At 53.6% G+C, this 24,103-nt stretch overlaps 1 protein-coding gene and 1 long non-coding RNA gene across 3 annotated transcripts in view; both read left to right on the forward strand.

Moving 5' to 3' along the window:
• Positions 1-575: 575 nt before the first annotated feature.
• Positions 576-24,103, forward strand: part of LOC123356707 — a 54,486-nt gene continuing 30,958 nt past the window's right edge. The window contains exon 1 of the long non-coding RNA XR_006575416.1: positions 576-663. This is a non-coding gene — a long non-coding RNA (uncharacterized LOC123356707). The remainder of the gene's footprint in view (positions 664-24,103) is intronic.
• The window catches only part of LOC123356636 (zinc finger protein 850-like), a 32,078-nt gene continuing 13,783 nt past the window's right edge, over positions 5,809-24,103 (forward strand). The window contains exons 1-5 of one of the 2 annotated variants that reach the window (XM_045000000.1): positions 6,137-6,292; positions 6,973-7,099; positions 9,807-9,920; positions 10,281-10,583; positions 10,659-12,393. In XM_045000000.1, coding sequence (XP_044855935.1) covers positions 6,269-6,292; positions 6,973-7,099; positions 9,807-9,920; positions 10,281-10,583; positions 10,659-12,393 — 2,303 coding nt within the window. In that variant the 5' untranslated portion in view covers positions 6,137-6,268. Of the gene's footprint in view, positions 6,293-6,972; positions 7,100-9,806; positions 9,921-10,280; positions 12,394-24,103 lie in introns of both variants that reach the window. The other variant, XM_044999999.1, reaches the window with a different exon arrangement.

Below are 24,103 nucleotides of genomic sequence, written 5' to 3' on the forward strand. Positions count from 1 at the left end.
GGGGTGGGGGAGGGGCAGAGGGTGTGAAATGGGGGGGGTCAGGTGGGGGAGGATGGAAAATCAGCCGGGGTGGGGGAGGGGCAGAGGGTGTGAAATGGGGGGGGGATCAGGCGGGGGGGATGAGAAATCAGTCAGAGGTGGGGGGGGCAGACAGTGTGAAATGGGGGGGCAGGCAGGAGGGAATGGAAAATCAGCCAGGGGGTGGGGGAGGGGCAGACAGTGTTAAAGGGGGCGCAGTCAGGCAGAGCGGGTGGAAAACTATTGCTGTGAATCCGTCTCAGGATATGGGGAGTGAGGGTGGCGGAAGGAGGTTTGATGCCCCTGCTGCAATGATCCCTTTAAAAGGAGTCTGGCCTCCTCCTTCCTGAGCTACGTTTCAGGTCTCGCACAGACGCATGTTAATCCGGAGTCACTGCAAGTGAGAACAGGGAGTGACTCCAAATTAACATGGGGGCAGATAGGATTAGGATGTGTCTCTGTGGGGAGGAGGTTTCAGTTGTTACTAAAGGGGGGAAAGTTACTCAGTTTCTCTCTGTCTCTTTCTCTGCCTCAGGATATTAGGATTGAGCTTCCTGCTTCAGACGCTGCTGCTACCATTGCGATCTGAGAGCCCAGGTTGAGCAGCTGCTGCTCCCGCAGCAGGATCGGGGCTGGGGAGTGACCGTGAGTAAAGCTTCCTCTGTGCCCAGCCAAGGTGAGGATTTTCTCCTGCTGTAATTAGCCCCATAGGTCACAACCCAAGGCTCTGCCCACACCAACATCTGAGTCAGAGACGCTAGGTGATTCATAGAGACCTCAGGGAGTGGGCATGAGAGTGACACTGCACGAACAGCTCCTCCCCACCCCATATCTCTCCTCCCCTTAGTAACTGCAGGAACCGATCCAGCTATAGGAGAGCCAGCCCCCAGGACTGGCTGTCAGCCATAGCGGGAGAAACAGGGGATGGGAGACACAAGAAGAAAAAGGAGACAGAGACTGAAAAGGGCAGTGAGCGAAATAATTGGGGAGAGAGATTCCCCAATTTTCTGACCGGCCCCACACTTATTGTCGCATCCCTGGGCAGATTCACTTTGCTATGATCAAGGTGAGGTGCAGGGGGAGGAAAAGCCAGTTCCTGACTCTCCCTGTTCCCCCTGCGATGGGAGTGTGCTGGTCTGGGGACGGTGTCAGGGGAAATGCCCCAATGTCACACTTTTTGTTCTGCTCTTCTCTCCCATTTGGTTCCCAGACTTTGTTACTGGGAGAGTTTCAAAATGTCTCGGTGGTTTCGGGCTAGTGGGAGAGGCTGGTCAGTGCTGTAACCAAGTGACCAAACATTTCCCCAGCATAGACTCATAGTACAGTGTCTCCTCACTTAACGTCCTCCCGCTTAACGTTGTTTCAAAGTTACGTCACTGCTCATTTAGGGAACATGCTCGTTTAAAGTTGTGCAGTGCTCCCTTATAACGTTGTTTGGCTGCCTGCTCTGTCCACTGCTTGTAAGATTCTGTGGAAGAGCAGCGACTTTACAAGGGAGCATTGCCCAAGGGACTCTAGTCCGGCCTGTGCTCCGGAGAGGAGGTGGGAAGAGGTGGACCTGAGGTGGAGCAGGGACAGGAAGAGGCGGGCCTGGAGCAATTGCTGGCAAATCCGCACCTGTTCTTCTCCGGGGAAGCTGCTGCTGCTGTAAAAGGTGCTTCCTGGCCTCCTTGCCTGCAGCGGGCTGTGCCTGTGTGGGGTAAGCCGGGGCACTTCCCAACCACAGTACAGTACTGTATATGCCTTTTGTCTGCCCCCAAAAATTTTCCTTGGGACCTAACCTCCTGCATTTACATTAAATCTTATGGGAAAATTGGATTTGTTTAACATTGTTTCACTGGCAGTTGCATTTGTCAAGAACATAACTACAACGTTAAGTGAGGAGTTACAGTCCTTTAGGGCTGGAATGAACCTTGAGAGGGCAATTAGTCCAGCGCCCAGCACTGAGCTGTTTGTTGTTGTTGGCAAAAGTTACTGCCTGTACAGGCTCTAGTCTCCTGTCCTTATTTCCTTTTCCTGCCTGTCCGTGTGTGTCTCGAAAAACTGTCGCTGCTCGAAAAATATCCTGCTTTAACTCTGGGTATCCCGTACCTGGATCTATGGGTCCTAGAATCACTTTCATTGTTGAATTTAAACCATCGAGCAATGCAGTCTTAAAAGCCACTGTATCAAAATCAGGGGCAGTTCCTCGAACCACTGCCACAACCCCAGAGGCCATGGCCAAAATCTCCTCCTTAATCACATACAAGTACTGCCCAATCAGAGGCATTAGTACAGGCCTGGGCCAGAACCTCATAATCTGCCAGCCTCCACCCAGTCTGGGACAACACCTTCACCATCCAGTCCAGACACGTGTCCTTCTCTAGGGGTCCCAGGAGCTGAGCAGATGCCTGGACCTGATCTGGGGTAAAATCAGAAACCTCAGTAACGGTTTTCCTGGTTTGCCTTTGCTGTTGTGCATCATCTGGGTTAGGTTCCTCACTAGTTACCACCCTTGTGATCACTGGAGCCACAGGATTGAGCTCCTGTGTCTTTAATTTCAAATCCTGCACTTCCCTGTGTGCAGGGGCATAGGGCCCCTCAGGAAGAACATCTGGGGGGTACGGGCATCCAGGATCCTTCCAGCTAGTCCTATTCCAAGTGTCTGTGTCCCTAGTGCCCATGCTCACACTCCCCTGTATCGCTGCCACAATGCCCCTCTGGGCCCCCAACCTGCTTTCCAGCTTCTCTATTCGCTGCCTGCAGGCGGTGTGATCACTGCCTGTCTGGGCCCGATCCTTATTTTCCTGTAACACTGCTCTGACAGCTGCCTGTGCATCTCCCAGATTCATCTGCAACTCAGAGAGCTCACTATTCAGGCTTTCCACTGTCAGCTTTAGCTGCTCACACGCTCCCGTTTTTTGCCTGCAGAGTGGCTGCATTCTGTAATACAGAGGCTGCACTGGCCCATTCAGATGCCTTATACTGAGCCAGAGTGTCCTTGACTACAGCCAAATCAAATGTGTAATCCTCCAGTTGCCTTTCCTGGAGTGCTACCAGGCTGGAGAGATTGGTGACTGTTTTCCACAATGCCCAGGCTGCTGCTGCTTTGGTTTTGGTTTCATGCACTTACAGAATGCTTCAAACCCCTTATAAGCAGAATCCAGGGCATCTCTCCCCTGGAACAAATCATGGGCATGGACCCCTTTCTGCTACCTCCTCAGCTAATACCCACCCCTCCTGGTCCCTTTGCTTGGTTTCCATTCCCTCCTGTTGCTTCAGGGTGAACATTCTGCCAAGCAGGTGGTCGCCCTTTAACACAATGCCACAAGTACTCTGCTATTACTGTGTTTGGCTGGATCAATTCGGTCCAAATGACCTTAGGCTGCCTGCATTCTCTCCACCAAATGTGTTACCCACAAACATTTCTCTAACTCTTCCATGCTGTAGGGAGACACACACCCTTACCCAATTCCTAGGGCTCAGGGTGCACCTTCCTGCGGGTTGGCAGGATCTTTAGCCACTGAAAGAGCCTCACACAGTAATATCCTTATCCTCTATTTATTGACAATTCCCAAACAAGCAGAATACACATACTAAGCACACAGTGTCATGCTCACCAATCCTGGTACAGGCAGGCAACCTTCCTCTGTTGGCCAGGCAAGGTCAGTCTCTGGATCTTAGCTGCCGCACATCGCGGCTGTGCAGGAGAGTCCTGGTAGCTGTTATCTTAGGCTGGGTCTTGGAGGTGAATTCTTCTCCTTGGGGTTCCTTGTCTCCTTTGGTCTTCTTCAGCCTTCAGACTTCAAAGAGAAACTGCTGAGCTTCAGTTCATTTGCAAATTTGACTCCATCAGCTCAGGATTAAACAAAGACTGTGAATGGCTAGCCAGCTACAAAAGCAGTTTCTCCTCCCTTGGTGTTCACACCTCAACTGCTAGAAGAGGGCCTCATCCTCCCTGATTGAACTAACCTCGTTATCTCTAGCCTGATTCTTGCCTGCATATTTATACCTGCCTCTGGAAATTTCCACTACGTTCACCCTCGAAAGCTTATGTTCCAATACATCTGTTGGTCTATTAGGTGCGACAGGACTCTTTTTTACAGATCCAGACTAACACGGCTACCCCTCTGATACTTATCAGAGGGGTAGCCGTGTTAGTCTGGTTCTGTAGAAGCAGCAAAGAATCCTGTGGCACCTTATAGACTAACAGATGTTTTGCAGCATGAGCTTTCGTGGGTGAATACCCACTTCTTGCATCCGAAGAAGTGGGTATTCACCCACGAAAGCTCATGCTGCAAAACGTCTGTTAGTCTATAAGGTGCCACAGGATCCTCTGATACTTGACAATGTAATTTCTTACTCTAAATCTTATTTCAGGCAGGTTGCAAAGTGTCTCTGGTTCAGAGTTCCAGTTATATTTCTTTTCAGACTGGACCCCTGTCTCAATCTGGACTCCCTGTCGCGCCCCCCCCCCCCCCGGCCTTCTCTTCAGGGGGCTTTAGCAGTCTTTCTTCTTGGGCAGACAGGCCATGGAGAAGAGGAATCTCATTTGCCTTCCTACCCTTCAATAGGATTTACATAAGCTGGGAATCCTTTGTTTCCCAAACCTGGTCCCCCTTCCCTTCCAGTGGAAAGTTACAAGAAGTCCCAGGTAATGTTGAGTATCCGGTGATGAGGCCACCTGACTCTGTAGTATCACAGGGTCCAGGAGTCACTGGCAGTATGGAGCCTTTTCACAGTCCATTGTCTTCGCTGATGGCCCATCCGCCCTTTCTGGCTTTTCCATTGTTGTATCTGAAATGTTAGCAGTGGGCGTCACCCAAAGTAGCATAGTTGAAATACAAATACATAGTCAATATTCCCAGCTTCAGATACAGAAATGACATGTGCACATAAATTGGATAATCACAGTCAGTAAATTCAGCAAAGAGTCCTGTGGCACCTTATAGACTAACAGACGTATTGGAGCATGAGCTTTTGTGGGTGAATACCCACTTCGTCGGATGCATGTCAGTAAATTATAACTTTTCCAATGATATCTGACAAAACCCATCTTGCACAAAGTACGTCTCTGTTATCACGTATTCACTTCCGTAAAGAATATTGAGGGAAATGTCGCACTCATATACCAGTTTTCAGAGTTCATTGACGTCTGCCTTTTTGAAGTCCGTTGTCCTTATTTTCCTGCTCTAACGCCTTCCTTCTCTTAGAATCACGAAATTATCATTTCATGAACGAGTTTGCCCATATTGCTTTCCACTAGGGTTACCATACGTCCGCATTCTCTCGGACATGTCCGGCTTTTTGGGTTATAAAGTCCAGGGGGGAATTTGTAAAACTCCCCATGCAGAGCGAGGCGCAGCTGACAGAGAGGCAGAGCCGGATTGAGCCTCTCGCATCGCGGCCTCCGGCAGCCAGAGCCCCTCCCCTTCTCCCTGGCTCCTCCCCCTCCTCTGCAGCCTCAGGGTAGAGGGAGATGGGGGGTTGGATGGGTCGGGGGTTCGGGGGGGCAGTCAGGGGACAGGGAGTGATTGGATAGGCGTGGGAGTCCCGGGGGTCTGTCAGGGGGCGGGGGTGTGGATAGGGGGCGGGGCAGTCAGGGAACAGGTAGGGGATGGAGTCCTAGGGGAACAGTTAGGATGGGGGGGGGTCTCAGGAGGGGGCAGTCGGGGACAAGGAGAAGGGAGGCTGAGATAGAGGGTGGGGTCCCGGGGGATGGTTAGGGGCAGGAGTCCCGGGAGAGGGTGGTCAGGGGACAAGGAGCAGGGGGGGTTGGATGGGTTGGGGGTTCTGGGGGAGGCAGTCAGGGGGAGGGAGTGGATAGGGGGTGGGGCTCCCCCCCCCCATGGAGTGTCCTCATTTTTTGAAAGTTCAGGTATGGTAACCCTACTTTCCACCTTCTGTTTCCTAACAAACCCCTGCCTGTTAATCAGAGTCAACCCTACAATGCCCGTCCCCCTGGTTACTACGTCCATCTTCTGAAGCAAACAGGTGTCCCCAACACATTCCAAGAACTTACTGGACGCTTTGTGTTTGTTTAATTCCTTTTCTAACAGGTGTCTGGGTAGTTAAAGCCCCCCCCCCCCAATTACTAATTGTGTTTTGAATATTTCTGTTATTTGCATGATAGAGTCGAGAACATCCGTCTGCGGGGAAAGAGCCGGGGGGAATTGAGATGTGACGTGACTGTCCTGTTCTGACACATCCCCTTCTTGCCCTGACAGGCTGCAGCGTCACGTCCCACCCTTCCAGGGAGCAGGGAAGGGAAATGGCTGCCGTGGAGCCAGCTCAGGTAGGGATTATCGGGGAGTTGCTGGTGGGCCCCTGTTGGCGGGAGAAGGGCAGTAAAGACATAGGAGGTGGGTGCTTCTGGGGTGGTTAGGAGCTGGGAGGGGGGCAGGAAATACCCTGGGTGGAGAGAGAGAGAGGATGTGACAAACCTGGTGGGATTAGTTTACAGTGGGGCCTAGATTCTAGCAACAGACCCATGGGATTTGTGGGTGGAAATTCCCTAATTTGTCAAGAGGAAACACCTCCCCCCCAAACTGGGCTGGGGAAACGTACCAGATTCCAATACTGGGGTCTGAACCTACTAGCCAGAGGGCAGCCCACAGTGAGGCCCAGGGAAGACACCCCATCCCTTCCCATCCAAGTGCTGGCAGTGGGGAGGGTGTTGGGATTCCTGCCAGGGGGCTTGTCCCTGGACCCTGCTGGGGGCTCCATCTCCTGTATCCGCTTCTGGCAGGTAGGTGAGTGTTGAATGTGAAGACCCCTCCCATTTCTGTCTGCTAGAAGGGGTGAGGGGCTTTCTCTCTTTCTCCCCTCCCCCTGATGCCTCCTGGCTGCTCTGATGGGGAGAGGGTGGGATCCTGCCTGCCTCCCAGAGCTTCCATGTGATTGGCCCTCTCCCCTGTGACCGGTGGGGTTGTCACTGGGCAGCAGGTGCAGAGTGGGGGGCTCTTGCTCTTTCAGGGGCCGGTGACCTTCGAGGAGGTGGCTGTGTATTTCACCAGGGAAGAGTGGGCTCTGCTGGACCCCGCTCAGAGAGCCCTCTACAGGGATGTCATGCAGGAGAACTACGAGAACGTGGCCTCGCTGGGTAAGGATTCCTGTCCCCTCGGTTCTTAGAAGGGGAAATGAAGAGTTAAGGCACCCTCAGCTTTGCCCTGTTTCAGCGACACCCCGACAGGCCAGTGACCCATAGACCAGCGCTCGGCCCTCCCCGCTACAGAACACTTTGGGAGCAGAGCACAGGCGCAGTAGCACAAACGCTGACACCGTCTCTTTGCTAAGGCAAAACTTGGGGATAGATCCGATGTAGGGAACAGAAGCTGCCTGCCCTGGCCTGCGCTCAGACACTGAGCCTACTGCACACAATCCATCTCAGACTTTCATAATGTCACCACCTCTTTACCCTTCCAATGAGGATTCCTTCTGAGTCGTTGCCTTCGCTTACTCCTCCCTGAGCCCCGGAGATCCCTAGCATGTATGGCACCAGCCTGCTGACAATCCTTGTGGCACGAACACACCCTTGTGCGCCTTTATTGACGCCGTCTCTGCCAGTCAGCACTGAAATGAGGAATACCTGCTCCTTCCAGTTTCACGTGCACACCTCTCCGTGTCACAGCTCTGCCAGGCTGCTTCAATTAGTCCCTCCACCGTTCATGTAAAGGTACAGGGCAAGATGCATGCTGCTGGAGTGCCTGTGGATAAATGCTGCTCTTCAGCTCTGAGGAACATAAAACACACAGTGGCATGTTCTTAGTCCTTCCTTCTGTCGATCAATAAATTTTAAGGCCAGGGGAGACTATTAGATCATCTAGTCTGACCTCCTGTGTAATACAGGCCATGGAGTTTCGTCCAGTTACCATTGCAGTGCACTGAATACCTTGTGTTTGATGAAAACATCTTCCAGAAAGGCATCCTGTCCTGACTTGAAGCCTTCAAGAGATGGAAAATTGGCCCCTTCCTTGGATAGTTTGTTAACCTTTGCACCATCCTCCCAGTGACATTTGCCAGCTCCAGGGCTAGGGGGTAAGGGGAGAGTTAAGCTTGCATTGCAGGGGTGGTGTGTAGTTTAATTCTTCATTCCCTGGTTTTCAGAGGTTTTATTTTTCACCACCATCCATGTGCTGGAAGGGCCCGAGGCAGCACTAGGCAACCTTAACTCTGCTTCATGTACTTTATGGGCGTTTAATTTCCTTGATTTTCTGTTTAATGGACTTTTTTGCCACTGTAACTGTGTCGACACTACTACAGCTTTTGCTGCAGTTTATGTCAGGTAGGGATGAGATTTTTCACATCGCTAACTGACAGAGCTATGGGCTCAGAGGTAGTTCCAGCATCTCAGGTGACAGTCCCAAGGGCGACTCTGTGACCCAACCCATCACAGGAGGATCTGGTGGGGGGGAGGAAGGGAAGGAGTCAGGGAGTCAGAGATTGTAGCACTTAGGGTTAGGGCTGAGGCTGCTTTTGCTGAAGTCTCTAATGACCTGTCCCTAGGCAAAGCTCAGAACCAGCATTCCATCCTCCTCCTCGACCTGTCAGCTGTCTGACACCACTGACCGTGGTCGTCTTCTTGAAATCTGGTCTTCCCTTCTCCTCGCCTGGTTAGGGTTAAGGTGGGGAGAAGTAGTAACTGGCTTGTTGTGCAGCATTGGATGTTTAGGCTGGGTCTTAGGAAAAACTTTCCAACTGTGAGTACAGATAAGTACAGGAATACGTTCCCAAGAGAGGTTGTGGAATGCTGGTCGCTGGAGGTTAGACAGATGGTCTGTGTATACTTGGTCCTGCCTCAGGGCTGGAGGATGGACTAGCTGACACCTTGAGGTCCTTTTACCCCTGTGTTTCTGTGATTTTATGATTCATGATCCTAGCCCTTCACTTTGACCTTGTCTCCCTCTGGAGAATGGGGGCTTTATTTAGTATGCCTGGGTCAGCTTCCCTCTCAATGTGCTTTGTTAGTCACTGGGTGGGAAGGAGTGAATTCCTCTCCTGGGATGGGGATGTAATTCCTGTTAAAGTAGCATAGGCCTGTCTCCATTTACATGGAAACACTATCAAGGACTGTCCACATATGTATGAAGCACACTGAACAATGGAAGTCTCAAAGACTGGAGATTAACGTGTAATGACTGGGTTCGAGGGAAGCAGAACATGGGAACACAACTGCCCTGCCCTTTTGGACACAGGAACTAGGGTACAAACAGACTGGGCTTAAGTTTGCTGCTATCCAGGGCAAAAAGACAAGGCGACAGAGAGAGAGCGGTTGCAGATTGCTCTGGAGCTCAGTCTCTGAAGCCTGAGCTGCAGTGTCTACACCAGCGGTAGGTGTACCCCTGGGTTACGCAGAGGTCTTCCAGAGTTGCTATGGAAAACTTACTAGCCAACTCAGTACAAAGTAAAATTTCATACAGTGACTTGCTTATGCTGATCTATATACTATACACTGAAATGTAAGTACAATTTTATATTCCAATTATGTATTTTACAGTTATATGGTAAAAATGAGCAAGTCAGCAATTCACAGTGTGCGGAGAACCTTTTGTATTTTTATGTCTGATTTTGTAAGCAAGTCATTTTTAAATGAGGTGTAACTCGGAGGTACGCAAGACAAATCAGACTCCTGACAGGGGCACAGTAGTGTGGAAAGCCACCAGTCTACACAGCTGTTTTTAATGTGCCATCCCCTACAGTAGAGCACCCATAGGGAGACACATCTCAAAGAACCATCATTGATGCACAAGTTGAGTAACTTCTTCTTTTGCGTGTTACCTGATCTCACTGGTCTTCTTTCCTCTGAGCAGGGTTCCCAGTTTCCAAACCTGATGTCATCTCCCAGCTGGAACGAGGGGAAGAGCCGTGGGCCCCAGATCTCCAGGGCTCAGAGGAAAGAGAGATCCTGAGAGGCAGTTGCATGGGTGAGGGATCATTAAACCTTCTCAGTGTTTGAAGGAAACAGCTGGGATTCCCAGCAAAGACCTTGTGAGGTCTCTGGGTTCAGGATGATCCCCAGCAGGTGTCATATCTTTAGGGCAGATACTGTTCATGGCTTCCTACCCATCCTAGCTCCTGGCACTAGTTCCCTCCCCAGACTCCCTTTTCTCTGGGGAATGTTTGGATGTGAACTGGATGCAGAATTGATCCCCTCCTCTCGCCCCTTTGGGGAAGAATTTGGGGAAATTCAGTCCCTGGTTTTTCTCCATCTCCAGCTATTCTCTTGGTTTGTTCCCCCCTTTTGTCTTCTGCTTTCTGAGGTTTTTCTTTCTCTGTCCCATCAGGTGAAGGGATAGTGAGAGAGACCATGGAGCAGACTCCTCAGCAGGAAGATGATCAAGTGGAAGCGCATGGGGCGTTATTGCAAAGAAGCAAAGGGAGTGTGTCCAGGAGTTGTGAGCAGGGAAAAGGCTCTCAGTGGCAGCACAGGCCAGAGAAGCGGCAGGGAAACCAGCCAGCGCAGAAAGTTGGAATATCTGTAAATTATCAGGGAACTCACAGAGGGCTGAAGGAAACCACAGCCCAGCAGAGAATCCTGACGGAAGAGAGAGAGAACACGGGCTTTGAGGGTGGGATAAAGTTCAGGAGGCGCTCACACCATCAGAGGATCCACACAGGAGAGAAACCCCATAAATGCTGTGAGTGCGGGAAAACCTTCGCTTGGCGCTCACACCTCATTGGCCATCAGTGGATCCACACAGGGGAGAAACCCTATAAATGCTGTGAGTGCGGGAAAACCTTTACTCGGAGCTCAGCCCTTATCTACCATCAGAGGAGTCACACAGGGGAGAAACCCCATAAATGCTGTGAGTGTGGGAAAACCTTCACTTGGAGCTCAGTCCTTATTCGCCATCAGAGGAGTCACACAGGGGAGAAACCCTATAAATGCTGTGACTGTGGGAAAACATTCGGTCAGAGATCAGGCCTTACTGTACATCAGAGGATCCACACAGGAGAGAAACCCTATAAATGCTGTGAGTGCGGGAAAACCTTCGCTTGGCGCTCATACCTCATTCGCCATCAGAGGATGCACACAGGGGAGAAACCTTATGAATGCTGTGAGTGCGGGAAAACCTTCGCTTGGCGCTCACACCTCATTGGCCATCAGAGGATCCACACAGGGGAGAAACCTTATGAATGCCGTGAGTGCGGGAAAACCTTTGCTCAGAACTCAAGCCTTGTTATACATCAGAGCGTCCACACAGGAACGAAACCCTATAAATGCTGTGAGTGCAGAAAAACCTTCGCTCGGCGCTTATACTTCATTAGCCATCAGAGGATCCACACAGGGGATAAATCCTATAAATCCAGTGAGTGCGGAAAAACCTTCACTCAGCACTCAAACCTTATTCACCATCAGAGGAGTCACACAGGGGAGAAACCCCATAAATGCTGTGACTGTGGGAAAACTTTCACTGAGCGATCAAACCTTATTCGCCATCAGAGGAGTCACACAGGGGAGAAACCCTACAAATGCTGTGAGTGCGGGAAAACCTTCACTCAGCGCTCACACCTTATTCGCCATCAGAGGAGTCACACAGGGGAGAAACCCTATAAATGCTGTGAGTGCGGAAAAACCTTCACTGAACGCTCAACCCTTATTCACCATCAGCGGATCCACACAGGGGAGAAACCCTATAAATGCTGTGAGTGCGGGAAAACCTTCACTCGGAGCTCAGCCCTTATTCACCATCAGAGGAGTCACACAGGGGAGAAACCCCATAAATGCTGTGAGTGTGGGAAAACATTCGCTCGGAGATCAGGCCTTATTGTACATCAGAGGATCCACACAGGGGAGAAACCCTATAAATGCTCTGAGTGCGGGAAAACCTTCGCTTGGCGCTCATACCTCATTCGCCACGAGCAGATCCACACAGGGGAGAAACCCTATAAATGCGGTGAGTGCCGGAAAACCTTCACTGAGCGCTCAACCCTTATTCACCACGAGCAGATCCACACTGGAGAGAAATCCTATAAGTGCTGTGACTGTGGGAAAACATTCGCTCGGGGATCAGGCCTTATTGTACATCAGAGGATCCACACAGGGGAGAAACCCTATAAATGCTCTGAGTGCGGGAAAACCTTCGCTTGGCGCTCATACCTCATTCGCCACGAGCAGATCCACACAGGGGAGAAACCCTATAAATGCGGTGAGTGCCGGAAAACCTTCACTGAGCGCTCAACCCTTATTCACCACGAGCAGATCCACACTGGAGAGAAATCCTATAAGTGCTGTGACTGTGGGAAAACCTTCACTCACAGATCAGGCCTTACTGTACATCAGAGGATCCACACAGGAGAGAAACCCTATAAATGCTGTGAGTGCGGGAAAACCTTCGCTTGGCGCTCATACCTCATTCGCCATCAGAGGATCCACACAGGAGAGAAACCTTATAAATGCTGTGAGTGCGGGAAAACTTTCAGTGTGCGCTCAAACCTTACTCGTCATCAGAGAATCCACAAAGGCTAGCGCCCCTATGAATCCTGAGTGCAGGAAAACCTTCGCTGAGAGATTCCACCTTATTCGCCATCTGAGAATCCACACAGGAGAGAGACCCTATGAATGCTGTGAGGGCGGGAAAACCTTTGCTCGGAGCTCACACCTTATTCGCCATCAGAGGAGCCACACAGGAGAGAAACTTTATGAAATTCTTCCATCACAGCTCTTCTCTTATTTATCACCAGAGAAGCCCATGGTGTTTTTCATCAACTCCTGTGTCATGGAAGTGTGTGTCCCTCCAACAGGAATGTCCCTCAGTCCCAAGTGGGGGAACCAGGAGTGACCTTTACTAGGTACATGGAGGTTAAATCTACCTGGGCTTTGGCTCCACTAGGGTTTTGCATGGAGTTAGCTAGATTGAGTTAGCAATTCTGATATAAAAACACAACTATTTTTTTCAAGAAAGAAAATAGCCCATATAGTGTCCAGGGTAACATAGCAAATCTCCTCACCACTGGACACAACCTTCATCGCTTTTCCTGGTCTAACCAAATTTGGGGCATCATGTTTATACTTTTCCTCCCACAGCAAAGTGATTGTTAATCATCAGGTTCCCCTACTAGGGACAGATTGGCTTATTCCCAGTTGTTCCCACATTGCCCTGGGTTCTGCTGAATAGCAGTTGGGTTTTGTACCATTTTTCTCATAAGAACATCAGAACGGGGGCTTTAGGCTTCAGCTGTGGGGCCCTGCAGACCATCTGAAACCAGCTCACAGACCCCCGGGGGTCACACTGCTCTACAGGTATTGCAGTAATGTTTGTACAAGGTGTGATGCTGGCAGAGCAACTTACGTCAGAGTGTATTCAGGCCAATTGATGTGTGTATATATCAAAGCGATTGTTAAATATAGAAGTGTATTGGGTGTTTAAGAGTCCTGAAAACTAGTGGAATGTTGTTTGCATTGTTTTCACTTATCTGTATTCTGTTACAGTGTAATAGCAAACAGTTACATTGTGTAAACTCACTAAATAACCCATCCAACGCCAATTAAGGTTTTTGGAATGCAAAGGAAGAAAAGGTTCGTTTCAAAGCCAGTGGTGGTAAGAAGCAGGATTCCTGGGGTGTTTGCGCTGTTGTTGCACAGGGTGGGAGTGGTGTCAGGCTTAGGCCTGGTCTACACTAGGCGTTTAAATCGGTTTTAGGAGCCTAAAACCGATTTAACGCCACAACCGTCCACACTAGGAGGCACCTTATATCGATTTTAATGGCTCTTTAAATCGGTTTCTGTACTCCTGCCCGACGAGAGGAGTAGCGCTAATATCGGTATTAACATATCGGAATAGGGTTAGTGTGGCCGCAATCGACGGTATTGGCCTCCGGGAGCTATCCCACAGTGCACCACTGACCGCTCTGGACAGCATTCTCAACTCGGATGCACTGGCCAGGTAGACAGGAAAAGCCCCGCGAACTTTTGAAATTCATTTCCTGCTTCGACAGCGTGGAGAGCTCATCATCACAGGTGACCACGCACAGCTCATCAGCACAGTTAACAATGCAGTCTCCTGAGAATCGAAAAAGAGCCCCAGCATGGACCGCTCGGGAGGTAATGGATCTGATCGCTATATGGGGAGAGGATTCAGTGCTAACAGAACTGCGTTCCAAAAGACGAAATGAAAAAGTATTTGAAAGAATTTCTAAGTCTATGACGGATAAAGGCCACAGCAGGGACTCCGTGCAGTGCAGAGTGAAAGTTAAGGAGCTCAGACAAGCCTACCAAAAAACCAAAGAAGCAAACGGAAGGTCCGGGGCAGGTCGAAAAACATGCCGCTTCTATGATGACCTGCATGCAATTTTAGGGGGCTGCGCCACAAGTACCCCACCCCTGACCGTGGATTCCGAGGTGGGGGTTGTAATCTCTGCCATGTCAGACGGGGAAGATGAAGAGGAAGAAGAAGAGGAAGACCTCGCAGAGAGCACACAGCACTCCGTGACCCCCAGCAGCCAGGAGCTTTTTATCACCCTGACGGAATTACCCTGCTCCCAGCCCTCACAAGCAACTATTCCAGAGAATGACGCCATGGAAGGGAGCTCTGGTGAGTGTAACCTTTGCAAATAGCAAACAGTGTTTTTTAAGCAAGCCTTTTTTAATGATTGATTTGCCCTGAGGACTTGGGACGCATTCGCAGACAGTATAGTTACTTAGAAAAGTTTGTTAACATGTCCGGGGATTGAGAGGAAATCCTCCAGGGACATCTCGATGAAGCGCTCCTGTAGGTACTCCAGAAGCCTTTGCAGAAGGTTTCTGGGCAAGGCATCCTTGTTCCGCCCACCATGGTAGGACACTTTACCATGCCATGCATGTAGCAAGTAATCAGGTATCATTGCGTGGCAAAGCATAGCGGCGTATGGTCCCGGTGACTGCTGGCATTCAAGAAGCATGCGCTCTTTATCTTGTTCTGTTATCCTCAGCAAAGTGATATCGTTCAGGATAACCTGGTTAGAAATCAGGAATTTAAGTAAGGGGGGGTGGCCATTTTTCTACTGGGTTCGTGGAATGCAGCAGCTTAAAAAAAACACTTTCCTGCACGTAGCGAAGCGGGGGGAGGGGAGGAGTGAAATGCCGATGATCTTTTCTGTTTGGTCACCGGCGAGGCGATCTTCCCCAAGCTACCGGACAAGCAGTGGGTGGGGGGGAGGGGGAAGGTTGTTGATTAGCAGGGAGCTAGCGTGGTATTAGCCATGCGTTGGGGGGGAGGGGTAAATCACTGAGACAGTGGCTTACCATGGCCGCATGCAAGCTGAATCCTGATGCCTGGACCTGTGTCTGAGATCTGTAACCCAAGAGTTGCAAGCAGGCACTATTAAGATGAAAAATGCGACCTTGTAGGGAAATCACATGTGCTATGTAAGGTGAATAGTGCTTTTCACTGTGAAAGAGTATAACCATTGTTCTGTAAAATGTATCTTTCTAAATATTTATCTCCCTCATGCAGCTGCAAATATTTCAAGCGTCCCTCCTCCATCCCAAAGGCTAGCACAGATAAGGCGGAGGAAAAAGAAGACGCGAGATGAGATGTTCTCGGATATTATGGAAGTTACACGCAATGAAAGAGCTCATCTGAATGAGTGGAAGGACGTGGTTTCAAATTACAGGAAAGAGGCCAGTGAACGTGAGGACAGGAGGGATGAACGTGAGGACAGGAGGGACAACCGAGATGAGAGGTGGCGGCAGGAAGACCGGCAGGAAAATCAGCGGTGGCGGCAGGAAGATCAGCGGTGGCGGGATGCAACTCTGGGGCTGCTGCGTGATCAAACTGACATGCTCCGGCGTCTTGTGGAGCTTCAGGAACGGCAGCAGGATCACAGAGTGCCGCTGCAGCCCCTGTATAACCACCCTCCCCCCTCACCATGTTCCTTAGCCTCCTCACCCAGACGTGTAAGAACGCGTGGGGGGAGGCTCCGTGCACCCGCCCACTCCACCCCCGTGGACAGCCCAACCAGAAGGATGTCGTTACTCTGAATTTTATTTTTTTAATGGCCTTCTCCATCCCTCCTTTCCTCCTCCCAAAGCACACCCTTACTTCTCTCCCTCTTTTTATATTGAATCAATAAAGAATTCATGCTTTTTAAATGAGAGTGACTTTATTTGCATAAGTAAGCTGTACTCGAAGGGGGAGGGGGAGTTGCTTACAGGGACTGAGTCAATCAAGGGGGTTGGGTGTTCATCAACAAACACAGCAGTCACACTGTACCCTGGCCATTGATGAAGCTCGTTTTCAAAGCTTCTCTGATGCGCACCGCTTCCTGGTGTGCTCTTCTAATCTCCCTGGTGTCTGGCTGCGCGTAATCAGCGGCCAGGTGATTTGCCTCAGCCTCCCACCCCGCCATAAAGGTCTCCCCCTTACTCTCACAGAGATTGTGGAGCACACAGCAAGCAGCAATAACAAAGGGGACATTGGTTTGGCTGAGGTCTGAGCGAGTCAGTAATGTGCGCCAGCGCGCCTTTAAACGGCCAAATGCACATTCCACCACCATTCTGCACTTGCTCAGCCTGTAATTGAACAGATCCTGACCACTGTCCAGGCTGCCTGTGTATGGCTTCATGAGCCATGGCATCAAGGGGTAGGCTGGGTCCCCCAGGATAACGACAGGCATTTCAACATCCCCAACTGTTATTTTCTGGTCTGGGAAGTAAGTCCCTTGCTGCAGCCGTTTAAACAGAGTAGTGCTTCTGAATACGCGAGCGTCATGAACCCTCCCTGGCCATCCCGCGTGGATGTTTGTGAAACGTCCCTTGTGATCCACCAGTGCTTGCAGCACCATTGAAAAGTACCCCTTCCGGTTTACGTACTGGGTGCCCTGGTGCTGCGGTGCCAAGATAGGGATATGGGTTCCATCTATCGCCCCCCCACAGTTAGGGAATCCCATTGCAGCAAAGCCATCCACTATGGCCTACACATTTCCCAGAGTCACAACCTTTCGTAGCAGCAGCTTAGTGATTGCTTTGGCTACTTGCATCACAGCAGCCCCCACAGTAGATTTTCCAACTCCAAATTGATTCCCGACTGACCGGTAGCTGTCTGGCGTTGCAAGCTTCCACAGGGCTATCGCCACTCGCTTCTCTACTGTGAGGGCTGCTCTCATCTTGGTATTATGGCGTTTCAGGGCAGGGGCAAGCAAGTCACAAAGTTCCATGAAAGTGCCCTTACGCATGCGAAAGTTTCGCAGCCACTGGGAATCGTCCCACACCTGCAACACAATGCGGTCCCACCAGTCAGTGCTTGTTTCCCGGGCCCAAAATCGGCGTTCAATGGATAGAATCTGCCCCATTACCATCAGGATCTCCAAAGCGCCGGGGCCCGCGGTTTGAGATAATTCTGTGTCCACGTCCTCATCACTGTCATCGCCGCGCTGCCGTATCCGCCTCTTACTCGCCTCGGTTCGAAGGTCCTGGTTCAGCATATACTGCACGAGAGTGCGCGAGGTGTTTAAAACATCCACGATTGCGGTATGGAGCTGAGCAGGGTCCATGCTTGCTGTGCTATGGCGTCTGCACGGTTCACCAAGCAAAAAAGGCGCGAAACGGTTGTCTGCCGCTGTCAGGGAGGGAGGGAGGGGTGAGGCTGTACCCAGAACCACCCGCGAAAATGATTTTTGCCCCATCAGGCACTGGGATCTCAACCCGGAAATGCCAAGGGGCGGGGGAGGCTGCGGGAACTATGGGATAGCTACGGGATAGCTACCCACAGTGCAACGCTCCAGAAATCGACGCTAGCCTCGGACCATGGACGCACACCACCGATTTAATGTGTTTAGTGTGGCCGCGCACACTCGATTTTATAAAATCTGTTTTACAAAACCGGTTTATGCAAATTCGGAATAGTCCCGTAGTGTAGACGTACCCTTTGAGAGGCTGGGTTCAGAGCTAGAGATTAGGGTGGGGGTGAGGATTGGGCTACGGTTTTGGTTTAGGGTTGGGGACCAGGTTATAGGGTGAGGGTTCAAGTTGGGTTCTGGGTAGGGGGTGAGGTCGGGGTTTATATTTTGGGGGGAGGGTTTGGCCAGCAGCTGCATAGAAGTGCGGGTGACAAGGGTGCCAACCAATAGTAATTTATAAGTAGGTTTTTTGAGGTTGTTTTAGTGTCAGTAGCACCCTAGGGAGGGGGTAGGGTCATGTTTGCTACAGTGTTGGGGCAGAGGATGGCAATTTGACCCATCATTGTTAAGCTAAGGTTTTTGTCATGGTTATTTGAATAAAAGTCAGGGACAGGTCGTGGGCACTGAATCTCAGTAATAAGGTGTAAAAAGATCTGTTTCTCCAGCAGGATTTTTACATCACAACCTACTAAACATGTGGGAAGAGGGGGCAGGTCACTCCCCTTTCCCTTCACTCTGAACCACCTGTACCGTGCTGGAGGGGAGACAGCTGCAGGTCCCCTTTTGCCCCAGCTCTGTATTGAGATGTCATAGCAGGGGCCAGGCACTAAGCAGGGGGGTGGATCGCGGGGAAAAGGGTACAGGGTTGCAGTGTGAGAAGGGGCGGGGCTTGGGCAGAAGGGGTGGGGCCTCCACAAGCCAGGGGTTCACCCACCACCCATGCTTGAACTATCCTGCCTGTAACAAGGCAGAGGCGGGAAGGTTTGAAGAAAAAGGGTGAGAAAAGGTCACATGACCAGGAGGTTATCTGTCTGGCACCAGGAGATGTATACAAGGGACTTGCAGGGTATGCTGGCTGCCGAGGAAGCAGCCTGTATTTAGTCACGTAATCATCGAGAGGAAAACATCAACCGTTTACCTGTTCCATCCCACCAAGCAGTCCTGATCCCTGGTGACGTGGTCCTCGAGCTCCTGATCCTAATTCCCTTGAACAAGAGAGAGAGGAAACATGAGCTGACGCCATGCAGTCTAGAGCCATTTACAGCAACAAACTGAGTAACACTGAAACTTTATTCATAGTTGGGTCTAAGCTTCAGGGCTGCTTGTACTCTGTAAACCACTGAGCTGTTTTGTTCTATTTTGCATTTACCGCCCTGTCTATCCTTTATCCTGCCCAGTTACTAAATCCCTCTTAGTTCATCCCTTTCAGAGCGTTTCAGTTTAATTTTCCCGCTCCGACCACTAGGTGACAGGCTTCCTCTGCAGAGTGGGACACGGGCCACTTGCTGGAGGATTTTCTGCACTTTGAGGTTTTTAAACCACGATTTGAGGACTGCAGTAGCTCAGACATAGGTTAGGGGTTTGTTACAGGAGTGGATGGGTGAGATTCTGTGCAGGAGGTCAGACTAGACAATCATAACGGTCCTTTCTGACCTTAACGTCTATGAAACTCTGAGATATATGGGGTGGGGGCTGCACTGTGATGTAGAGGAGTGTCGGGTTCCCAAGGTGTGGGAATGTGGGATTCAGAAGCCCCAGGGAGTAAGGGCAAGGTGAAGGGGGCTTGGAGGACCCCAGTGGGGCTGGGAAGGGGAACCCGGCAGGCTCGAGGGGGAACAGGAATCGGAGAGGGGAACCTGGCAGGCTCTGGATGGTGTGAGGGCGTGCAGTGCTGGGAAAGTGGGGCCCAGCCATGGAGAAATAGGTTGGAGCCAACTAGGGTTGAGATGTAGGGATGGGGTGTCACGGAGGATGTTGGGGTGCCCTGAGATGGATCAGGAGGAGCAAGGGAAAATCCAGGTAAAAGGGGCAGGTCGAGGCGGGTGGGCAGATTGTTGGCAAGCCTGGGGGTGTGGGAGCAGGTTGGAGGATGTTGAATGGGGCCTGGTAGCGGGCGCCGAAGGAGATGCTGGGTGCGCTACCTCGAGTAGCCACCTGGGGTCACTAAGCATTTCCCACGTGGAGCAAGAATGAAACCTGGTGGCCAATCCAGGTAATGCACCAGCCATTTCCCTCATCAAGGGACAGTGGCACCATGTGGCCATTTGCTGTCGTGCACAAAGCGTTTCCCTCACACTGCAGGAGTGACACTGGGAGAGGCGAGTGAGGGACTTGGCCCACACACCACAGGAGAGAGAGAAAAGGAGGGAGGGAGAAAGGAAAAACAGCGGAGGAAGGTAAGTCGTCCTACTAGATTCAACCTTCCGCTGCGGAGGACACACTGCTCCTAGCCAGAGAAATGAGCAGCCCCTGAAACCGGGAATGTTGTCTCCCTCGTAACCACAGCTGGTCAGGAACCTTTTCTTACACACCCAGCCAATGGGGCGTCCCTACCTGGAGCCAGGTGAGCCGTGAGCAGAGTCCTCACCAAAGCAGACACTTATCTCACTGATAATAGCGGCTGCTCCGCTCCCAGATGGACGGCTTTTGCCTGGCATCAACAATTCTCGCGGTCTCGTCGCTCTGGCTCCCTTCCCATCGCAGGAGGGCAGCAGACTGACGTGTGACCTTACTTCCCTAAACCCAGCACAAGGGGGAAAACAACTAAGTTACCATCTTGGCGGTTGGGGTTGGGGTGTAGGGATGGAGTGGAACCCCCAGCGGCCTCAGCTGGGCGCATGGCAATGGGAGGGGGCTGCAGCTGGGCACCGAGGGTCGGAGGTTGGGCGGGGAGGGGGCTGGGGGGACTGAGGCAGCGGGGCAATGTAGGGATGGGTTTATGGGGGGGTGAGCAGAGGGATTGGGGCTCCTGGTGGTGCTGGGAGGGGGGATTGGGGCGAGGCCCAGCTCGGGTGATGTGGTGTCAGGTTCGTTTAGGGCCCACTCAGGGGCAGGAGGGATGCAAGTGGGGGGAGGGGAGATGAGATAATTTTGGATGAGCAGGGTGGGGGGGTGAAGATGTCCCAAGGGGAGGGAATGAGAGGGGCCAGGGGGTCTTTATCTAGGTGAGTGGGGGAGGGTGTGAGTGCCTGGGGGGTAGGAGCAGGAGGTGAAGTGGTTTCAGAGGAGGAAACTGAGACCCATAAGCCAAGGGGGGAATGGCTAAGGCTGCCCCCCTGTAGCCTCCTGTCCCCAGTCCTGGTGGGGGGGAGGGGTGACCCATCCCTCTCACTGTGAGGTTGGCTGCTCCTCTGGGTAAATTTGGGGTAAATACTCCACTGCGCTTTTACCATTTACACTGGATCAACTCCCTCCCCACCGTGTGGGGCCCCCGAGCCCAGCATCCGAGACACCTGCGCTGCAACTGTATTGCCCCACGGCCCAAGCCCGGGGCAGCAGACCCAGGCCAGGTGCGGGTGTTTCACAGCAGTGTGAACACACCCTCACATCCTGTCTACACTGCCATTAACCCCCCCAGGTCCCCTGTCCCCAGGCCCGGGGCAGCAGACCCAGGCCAGGTGCGGGTGTTTCACCGCCTTGTGAACACAACCCCTCCCATCACGTCTACACTGCCATTAACCCCCCCAGGGCCCCTGTCCCCAAGCCTGGGGCAGCAGACCAAGGCCAGGTGCGGGTGTTTCATGGCAGTGTGAACACACCCTCCCATCGCGTCTACACTGCGATTAACGCCCCCAGGGCCCCTGTCTCCACCAAACGTCACTTCCGCTCTGAGGAGAAGCGAGCGGTGTGACGCCTTCCGCCCTCTTGAGCCCGGGTAAGGGAGGAGCCCGGGGTCAGCCTGAGCCTCGGCCCCTCCCCCCCCCCGAGACTCCCCGGGGCGCGCGCCCCTCAGACCCGCCCCCCCCGGCGCCTTCCCGTGCGAACTCTCATGTCCCTCAGGGGGGGGCCCCGCCCCCAGGAACGGGCAGTGCCCAGGGGCCGGGACCCTGCTGGGGGCGCCAAGTGTCCCCTCCTCCCCGGGTCATTATAACCCCCGTGCGCGGGGGTGTCTCTAGTGTGCTCACGTGCCCGTGCACGGGGGTGTCATAGTGTGTGCTCACGTGCCCGTGCGTGGGGGTGTCGCTAGTGTGTGCTCACGTGCCCGTGCACGGGGGTGTCACTAGTGTGTGCTCACGTGCCCGTGCGTGGGGGTGTCTCTAGTGTGCTCATGTGCCCGTGCACGGGGGTGTTGCTCGTGTGTGCTCACGTGCCAGTGCGCGGGGTGTCACTAGTGCGCTCACGTGCCCGTGCACGGTCCGTAGCACGGCACGCACAAGTTGTGTCGGGTCACTTTGGGGTGTGACTGGCTTCGCTAGGGCTTTCTGCCTAGCCGGGTGTAAAACTCGGGCAATCCCCTGAAAGACCCCCAGGGGGGCCTGTGCCCCCCTGGTTGAGAACCACGGATGTGGGGGAGCCCAGACCCACCCGCCGTACCCACTCTTTGCATCGGCCTCAAGCCATTTGCTCTGGGTCCCCACTTCCTACCCTGCGCCCCAGGGGCCGGAGTCAAAGAAAGGGCGTCTCCGTTTAGGTGACAGTGAAGGGTCGGTCCTGACAGAGCCATGAGCGACCCTTTCCCTAGTCTCCTTCTCAGCCTTTGCCCCAGTGACCCCTGGTGGCTAAGTGGGGCAACCCCCCCCGGTTATTTCCCCCGGACATGCTCATGGGGGGGCAGTGACCCCTGGTGGCTAAGTGGGGCAGCCCCCCCTGTTACTCCCCCCCCCACACACTCACGGGGGGGGCAGTGACCCCAGTGGCTAAGTGGGGCAGCCCCCCCCGTTACTCCCCCCCACACACTCACGGGGGGGCAGTGACCCCAGTGGCTAAGTGGGCCAGCCCCCCCCGGTTACTCCCCCCCACAGACTCGCTGAGGGGGCAGTGACCCCCGGTGGCTAAGTGGGCCAGCCCCCCCCGGTTACTCCCCCCCACAGACTCGCTGAGGGGGCAGTGACCCCCGGTGGCTAAGTGGGGTAGCCCCCCTGGTTACCCCACACACTCATGGGGGGGCAGTGACCCCTGGTGGCTAAGTGGGGCAGCCCCCCGGTTACTCCCCCCACACACTCACTCACGGGGGGGGCAGTGACCCCAGTGGCTAAGTGGGGCAGCCCCCCCCCCCGGTTACTCCCCCCCACACACACACTCACGGGGGGGGGGCAGTGACCCCTGGTGGCTAAGTGGGGCAGCCCCCCCCGGTTACTCCCCCCCACACACACAGTCATGGAGGGGGGGCAGTGACCCCTGGTGGCTAAGTGGGGCAGCCCCTCCCGGTTACTCCCCCCCACACACACACTCACGGGGGGGGCAGTGGCCCCTGGTGACCAGCCGGGCTCCCTGGGCAGCGGGGGCTGCGCTGTGGGAGGGGGGATAAAAAAGCCCCCCCAGCCCCTCCCCCTGCCGGGGTTCTGCCCCCCCCCCCCGCTTAGCCCCAGCTCCCCTCCCCCACCCCTGACTTGGCTCCTCCCCTCTCCCCGCCTCCCGCTGTTTAACCCCCCCCCCCCCCCGCGCTCGGTCAGTGTCCGCCCCCTGCCCAGACTCCGCCCATCCCCGCACGCGACTGGCCCCTGGCAGGGCAAAGTGAGGGCGCAGCGGCTTCAGCGTGTGCTACTGAGCATGCGCCTGCCGTGCTCCGCGCGCCTGCGCAGTCCCAGCCAAGGCTGAGCGCGCGCGTGGGGCGGCGTGGGGGGGCTCAGCTGTGCCGAACCCGCCTCCCGGGTCTGACCCGGCGTCAGCGCGTCCGCAGGGACAGGGGCGGGGGCGGGGCCCGAGAGTTCAGCGGCGCCCGGAGCATGCTGGGAGACGTAGTCCCTGACGCACCTCGGGCCGGAAATGACGTTTGCCCAACCGACGAGCGGAGGCGGTTAGCGGTGCGCGTGAGGGCGCCCCCCCCCCGCTCTCTGATTGGCGGAGAGACGCTGGAAGCAGCAGCGCGCGCGCGGGGCCTTCCGGACTGAGAGTCTCGGAGTCAGGAGTGGGGGAGGGGCAGACGGTGTGAAATGGGGGGGTCAGGCGGGGGTGGGGGAGGGGCAGAGGGTGTGATATGGGGGGGCAGGCGGGGAGGATGGAAAATCAGCCAAGGGTGGGGGAGGGGCAGAGGGTGTGAAATACGGGGGATCAGGCGGGGGGGATGAGAAATCAGCCAGGGGGTGGGGGAGGGGCAGACAGTGTGAAATGGGGGGGGGCAGGCAGGAGGGAATGGAAAATCAGCCAGGGGGTGGGGGAGGGGCAGACAGTGTTAAAGGGGGCGCAGTCAGGCAGAGCGGGTGGAAAACTGTTGCTGTGAATCCGTCTCAGGATATGGGAGTGAGGGTGGCGGAAGGAGGTTTGATGCCCCTGCTGCAATGATCCCTTTAAAAGGAGTCTGGCCTCCTCCTTCCTGAGCTACGTTTCAGGTCTCGCAGAGACGCATGTT

Source organism: Mauremys mutica, chromosome 26 (genome assembly GCF_020497125.1).
Source record: "Mauremys mutica isolate MM-2020 ecotype Southern chromosome 26, ASM2049712v1, whole genome shotgun sequence".
In the NCBI taxonomy this organism is placed as follows: domain Eukaryota; kingdom Metazoa; phylum Chordata; order Testudines; family Geoemydidae; genus Mauremys; species Mauremys mutica.